Here is a 7385-nt window from a genome sequence, read left to right as displayed (position 1 = left end):
TGATAAGAAAGTAAACTAAACAGTTAACAGATCTTGACAGATCCGCTCGAATTTTTTTTAGTCACGCAAGCGTCACACAAACACCTAAGTTCTTCACACACTAGATCGTAAACGACGGAGTCGGAAAAAAATGGAAACGTTCTGATTATTCTTACCCCGATTCCGACGCCCTTATGACTCCGCTTCCGACTCCGATTTTTGATTTTCACAAGGTCATACGCGCTCTTACGACTTTACACTCCGACTCTGTCGCTAGTGAAAACCAGCCTTAAGTAGGCGGTGAAAAGAAAGTCTTTTCGCCGTAACTTGTGTTTTAACAATTACTCCTTCAAGGTGCCGATACCAGCCTCTGTTTTGTCTATTAGAGATGGATGATTTATTGACCCGTTACCGCTGGGGGGTGGGGGTGGGGAAAGGAGAAAATAGAGTTTCTTCTTCTTCTTTCTTTTCTTCCGCTCCGCGTTCGCTTTTGCAAAAGTTCATCAGAAAAAAAAAACGTTTGTAGAAAGGTTATGTCGATACGGGAAGGTCCAACGGCAGCTTGCGATAGGCAAAAGCTTGCTGGAGGGTGGCGGCACTTTTGATCATCAAGTAAAGATCGCACTTTTCTGACTTTCTTTTGCCAATAGTTTGGTTAATCGTCTACCTTTTCTTTGCAGGAAAATCTTCGGAGACTCTTTCAACCACAATCAAGTGTGGATGAATTTTCTCAGTGGTGTTACCAGTCTCTTCGAAGTTTAAATAGCGCTTCTACTATAGATAGTAAGTATCTTCCGCCATAAGGTTGTGCTGCCTGTTGAAAGAGCAACCTCGTCCCAGGGCTTTTCCCATTTTGTAAGGGGAGGTTTTTGGTTTTGCCGTGATGTTTTTGTTTTTGCCGTGAGTTTTTTGGTTTTGACGTGACAGTTGTGGGCCACCATTGATTGTAGCTCCTTGATCGCGGACCCAGGGTACTTTCCACTATGCCAAAATGATCGTGAATTTCGGTTGAGAAATAAACAGAACGCGTGAATGGAACGCTTCGGAACCGCCGCCTGGTCCTCTTTGACCGGCCTGTCCAGTTCGACCGAAACTTGCCGTTACATTTCCAAAAATTCTTGTTTCCAGTCCTACTTTGCCAAACAGTGTTCAAATTTCGGTCGAAACGCAAATGGATCGCTTTGATTCTGTTGGAAAATTTGTTTCAATCGAACAATGTCTTTCCATTTTCTCTTGATAATTCCACTGGTTTCTGTCTGTTTGGAAAGCACCCCAACTTTTCCAGGTCAAAAGTTCCGTTAAATTGTTATTTCAGAGCTCTTAAATAACAGTTGAAAATATCAGGGAGGGACATAGCGGTTAAAATCAAATCCTTGAATCCTGAAAAAATGTTACTCATATTTATTGGCTTCATCTGCTTGTTGTGTTTGCAGTTCCAACTTTTTCTGGGTTTCTTAAAGAAGTAGAATCCCCATATGAGGTACGTAATTCCCGCGTGCATTTGGAACTATTTCCTCGTAAAGCTATCTTCCCTTACTGATAACTGTTCTTCGAACTTTTCCTTTCTTTCTCCAGGTGTATGATTACGTCAAGCAATATTTGGGGGACAGTCGTGAAACGAGAGAATTTGCGCGAGAATTTATCGAGAAGAGGAAGAAGCAGAGAGAAAAAGCGCCTGTTTCTGTTTCGAACTTTCCTCAAGTAAGTTTGAACCAGGTTCGAACCGCAGGGCGACGCACGCGAACGTTCAAACCATTTTTATCTGATCCGCTGTATCCGTCGTAGCATTTTCTGAAGAAATTTCTTTTGTTGACCACATCTATGCAACGTGAGGAAGTGTCTGGAAACGGATAAAAGCGGAACAAACTGTAACAAATAGGCTTTCACTCTTAAATAAGCCCTCGCCCCTCCTCAAAAATGACTGAAACAATAAGCCACTCGGGCGCGGATCTAGCTAGACCGATTTCCTAAACGAGCCTCGAAGGTGCAAGCTTCTATTGGGGTCTGGGTGCGTGCTCCCTAGGACAATTTTTTGGATTTTAACTCCCTAAAATGGCCTTTCCTGAATTTCTGAGTCATTCAGACAGAATATTGGCCAGATTTCAACTTGGAAAGTTAATTTTATATATTAGGAATATAATTATTATGAAAATCTGACCGATTTCCGTAAAACGGTGAAAAACGGTGTGGATCTCCTGTGCCTGCCAGTGGGGTGTCAGTGGAGAGATAGAGGAATACGTGATTGATGTCCTTCTTCTTTGCCCACTACCACTAGCGACACGATAAGACTAAAAGGCTACCTCCATCACCCTGAACCAACCCCTCCCCACAGGGGGGTGGGGGGCACCAAAGGGAAGTTTAAGTAGAGTTGTGACGCCGAGGCCTTCAAACCCTGACCCTGTGTAAGACAAAAATTGTTTATTTCTTTATCCTGTTTAAGGCGATATAGCTCATTGAATGACCCTGATTCATTCGCCTTTTTGCATTTAGAATCAAGTTATTTTAACGACAATCACAGAATTATATATTTTCATTGGTGAAAGTTGTTGGGTACCACAAAGGTAGACTGTTCATCGCCAACCTTCGCTCTCTTTTAAAGGCTTTGAGGTACCCTGTTTAAGACTTGAGACTCTGAAAACCATTCCCTGTTTAGCGGCACATAGGGAGTGCCCCCCGGGCAAGCAAGCCCGCTTTGTGTATTTACCGGTTTTTGTGTTGTTCTTTCCTCGTAGGCAAGCGTGTGAGGGGCTCCTGTTCCTCGCTGCCCAGCCATGGGGAGTCTCTTAAAACCATTCCCTGTTCAGCGGCACATAGGGAGTGCCCCACGGGGTAGCAAACCTGCTTTGTGTATTTACCGGGTTTTGTGTTGTTCTTTCCTCGCAGGCAAGCGTGTGGGGGGCTCCTGTACCTCGCGGCCCACCCATGGGGAGAAACACAGATATGAATCAATCAGGTGCATTCTTATCAGGACCAGCCCAAGAAGACTCTCAAGATGCAATGAATAAAAAGAAGCGAAAGAAGAAGATGCAAAAAGTCGATCCCAGTATTTTGGGATTCAGTGTGAATGCAGCGGATCGTGTGAACATGGGAGAAATACAAACTGTCGAGGACTAAGAACATCTAAGAAAGAGACTTGGACAAATATAATGTTGGGCGAATGAGCCCCGCCTGAACATTCCTACAGAAACAAAATTGTTTTATATCGCAAATCAAACTCTCTTTCTTCGCGGGCGTTTATCGCTTGTCACGCAATCCTCATGGACAGGATTGCGTGACAAGCCAAAAGAACGTCTGCGTAGGAAGCTGAGAGGAAATTGCATTTAGTGAATTTTACGAGGTGACCGTGGCGAGTGAGCGTTGGAGAAATATGGCGATTGTACAGACTGTAAATGGCGATCAGCAGCGTTAAACCTTGAAATATAACTCAAGAGGTTTTCTTTGAGATGCTTCGTGTTGAACAACGACGTAATTCCTTCTTCCAGAGATGACTATTATGTTTCGCGGAAATACCGCTTGCTAGCCCTTCCACTTAAAAGCCCCCCTCCCCTACCCCCAGTTATTCTACCTGTTAACGAGAAAAATACATCCGATTATAAGTCCCTCCCAGATACAAGCCCCCCCCCCTCCCCCTCCTAGCTCCAATTATAAGTACCCCTCTGAATTCGATGTCAAGCTCTCCATGAACGAAACGAGATGTGAGAGAACGCTTTTTTTTTTGCGTTCTGCTCTCGCATGACTTCTTGCGGCTCCCCCAAATGGAAAGCTTGCACAGCTAAAGCCTTTGCGTTCATGTGTTTGAGACGGGCTCGAGCTTGCGTGAGCAGTCGTTTCCGTTTTCGTGTCCAAGTGGCGACGCGTGAGAGCATTGGACAAAAAGGGACAAAAAGGTGGGAGCGGGACCCGCGTAAACCTAAAAAAAAGCCACCGGTTGGAACTCCATACCACCTGATGCCCTGAGGTGTGGTGCTACAGAGTTGGCAACACTCCTTACAACATTGTTCAACTCCTGCTTCAGGGAATGCCACTAGACCTCCGATTGGAAGAAAGCAGGGTAGGCGCCAGTTTTCAACAACGATGACTCCCTCGACAAGGAGAATTATCGACCAGTAACGATAAAGATTTTGAAAAGATTCTATCGGGCCAAGTGACCAGGGGTACTGAACATTGTCTTAACGATTACTAGACAGCCTATAGAAAAAGACAGTTTTGAGACAAGCCTCACGGTGTTGGTTGAAAACTGGAGAAGAGCCCTAGACAATGGAGACTGGTTTGTTGGCCTCCTATCAACTGACATGAGTAAGGCCTTCGACTGTTTACATCATCCCCTTTTGTTGGGGAAGCTTCGTGGTTATGGGTTTCACGAAAGTAGCATTAATCTTATGCAAGCATATTTTATGGATCGATATAATAGGGTTCGGGTAAGAGACATTACTAGCCTGCGTAGCAGGCGCTCGGAAGTAGTGGGCGAAAGAGAGAGAGGGTGCGCGAGAGGGAGACACGCGAGGGGTGAGGGAGCCCCTTTTTTTTTGTGCCCACCACTTCCAAGCGCCTTCCTCCTACGCAGGCTAAGACATTACCAGCTCTTGAAGTGAAACTAGGATGTCCTCGGGGATCCTCTTTTGGACCCTTTTTGTGGAACTATAATCACTATTTAAGAAACATTCAATTGTTGTACATGGTAAATAGTTTTTGGAATCTCTTGATTGTCGGTTAGTTTCTAGCTAAGTACAGCATACGCAAGCCATTTGAGATTTAAGGTGAAATATTTTTGATCAGCAACCCCCAATAACTCAGTAGAAGGTTTATGTTCGATAGGTCTATCATCCATCGTTAGATTTTGCCAAGTTTTGCCGCGAGCCAATTGTCATATGAGGGTCGTGAAGGGGTAAAATAGGAACTGGGATTAGCCTTATTGTGGACTGGGAAAATGGGATTTACTCACTGGGACTGGGATTTAGCCACTGGGAATGGAATGAATAATTATAAAATGGGAATGGGATTTCTTTTCTTCAGCGGTCTTTGCTCCAATATTTTGAAATAGAAAAATAAAATTTCGTAGCAACAGACCTTGCACTCCTCAGTAGAGACCGTGAAATCAGTATTTTTCGCCTTCGCGCCCGCGGTCTAGCTACCAGCTAGCAGTGAAAGCGGAGACAGTGAGTCAGACGAGGATTGTGCAGATGATAGAATTGGTTTTCATATGGTTATGTCAACAAGGTCTGGAAGAGAAAGAGTGTTCACCAGCAGAATGAGAGATTTTCTTCAGTCCAGGTGAATGTACGTGTATCCCAATAGCGTCAATCAGTGCTTTTAATTTATTATGCGCATGATTTTGCAAATAATCATTAGTAATGGGATTTTAGATTTGGTAACTGGGATTTTGGCAAAAATTAGCCTGGGAACTGGGATTTGGGCCAAATTTAGGCTGGGAACTGGGATTTGGTACCCCCCTTCACGACCCTCTCATATAACTAGTTTTGGAAGTATTGCAACTCAATTTGTTTGTCTTAAGCAAATTATAAAAATTATGCACTGCAGACCGAAATAACTATTTAAGAAACATTCAATTGTGGATATATCCCCATGAGCTGTAGTTATGTATGTATCATCGGCAAACATACCAGGTGTTTTACGGTGGTCCACAACTGTCACGGCAAAACCAAAAACCTCACGGCAAAAACAAAATACCTCACGGCAAAACCGAAAACCTCACGGCAAAAAAAAAAAAACCTCACGGCAAAAACAAAATACCTCACGACAAAACCAAAACCCTCACGGCAAAATCAAAGACCTCACGGCAAAACCAAATACTTCACAGCAAAAACCACATACTTCACGGCAAAAGCAAATACCCACGGCAAAACCAAAGCTATTTTGTTTTTGCTGTGAAGCATTTGGCTGATTTGGTTTTGCCGTGAGGTTTTTGGTTTTGCCGTGACAGTTGTGGGCCACCATAAAGGTGTTGTGTGCTGTAGACAACTATCTTATGGGGAACTATAAAAAGTATGGGAGTATGATAGTGAAACGGACAAGAGAGAGAGAAATATCAAAGTCAAGGACTTTAGCATTGAGCCGGAAAATAATATCACACTGTTGGGTGTTACTATTGACAACAAACTATCTTTTGCGGATCATATCAATATCGTCTGTAAAACTGAGAGCAGTCAGAAAGTGGGGGTTATACTGAGATTACGAAATCTTATCCCAACAAACGCTAAATTAAGCTGCTATACTCCCTCATCTCACTTATTGTAGCATAGTGTGGCACTTCTAACTTCTGCAAGGCCAGTGACTCTAGCTCCCGCGCGCTTTTCGCATTTCTACTGAACGACTGTTCACCACTATCTTGGAGCCTGGAACAGGTTAGAAAGTTAGCCGTGGGCGGGTCCAGGAAAGAGGACTGAGAGATTGAGGGCTGTATACTATGACTGGGATTTGTCATACAGCCAGTTATTAGACTGGGCTAACAGTCCCACAGTACTAAGAACAGAAAATTACAGTACATTGCAATTACGAAGTTTAAAGTAGACATCAAGTACATCAATGATTTATTTAAATAGCTACACTGCTACAGTCTAAGAGTGAAAAACACGAATTATTTAGGCGGCATGCCCAAGAAAGAACGGGTTCGCGAGAGGTGCGTGTCTCCCTCGCGCGCCCCGTTCTCTCTTGCGCCCACTACGGCCAAGCGCCTACGCAGGCTATTTATTACTCGTATGTATTCGTATGTACCCGTATGTATCCGTGTGTTACTCGTATGCCCGTGTGAAACGGAACACTAAAGGAGGGCGGGGCGGGGCGGAGCGGGATGAAATGAGCGCACCGTCGGCCTGACGTTTGCCAGTCATATGACGTTTTCAGGCGACGGAAGTAAAATAAGGACTCTTTATCTTTGCCATGGACTCTGAATATGTAATTGCGCCTGACGCATAACTCAAAAGGAAAAATGTATGCGCCTAAAAAAAGAAAACGCTTAAACGCTTTGCTTTTCTGTTTCGTTTATTTATTTACCTCAGTGTTTGCAGGAGCCCCGCTGCTCTTTCGGTATAAAGAGACTTCTTATCTTGTCCGCGCAACGTATCTTCAACCCTCGTTAATTTCCTTGGCTCGGCTAAATCTTCTTATCAGAGTCATTTTGCCAGAAAAATGCTTTCACGGAGGGGAGCGAAATGATAAAAAGTGAAAGCTATGGAAATGTGCTTCCTTCGTACACGTAGAATTGTAATTTTATGCAGAACTTTTTTCTTTCTGGTGTTTCCTTCTGTATCAGATATAGAACAAAAGATCTTTCAGCGCGCTTAGGGAACTTTTAAAATGTACGGGAACTCGGAAATACGGAAATCGGAATATTCTTATTTCCCGGTGACGTGAGACGTGGACCGCAGATGTTGATTTTATACCGTGAA

At 43.8% G+C, this 7385-nt stretch overlaps 1 protein-coding gene across 5 annotated transcripts in view; it reads left to right on the top strand.

Moving 5' to 3' along the window:
* Positions 1–3421, top strand: part of LOC140942367 (GRB10-interacting GYF protein 2-like) — a 21511-nt gene extending 18090 nt beyond the window's left edge. For all 5 annotated transcript variants that reach the window (XM_073391358.1, XM_073391349.1, XM_073391333.1 and 2 more), the window contains 4 exons: positions 660–762; positions 1413–1459; positions 1555–1680; positions 2863–3421. In XM_073391358.1, coding sequence (XP_073247459.1) covers positions 660–762; positions 1413–1459; positions 1555–1680; positions 2863–3093 — 507 coding nt within the window. In that variant the 3' untranslated portion in view covers positions 3094–3421. The remainder of the gene's footprint in view (positions 1–659; positions 763–1412; positions 1460–1554; positions 1681–2862) is intronic.
* Positions 3422–7385: the final 3964 nt, after the last annotated feature.

The sequence above is a fragment of the Porites lutea genome, chromosome 1, assembly GCF_958299795.1.
Source record: "Porites lutea chromosome 1, jaPorLute2.1, whole genome shotgun sequence".
NCBI lineage: Eukaryota > Metazoa > Cnidaria > Anthozoa > Scleractinia > Poritidae > Porites > Porites lutea.
This window is presented reverse-complemented; position numbering and strand designations above follow the sequence as displayed.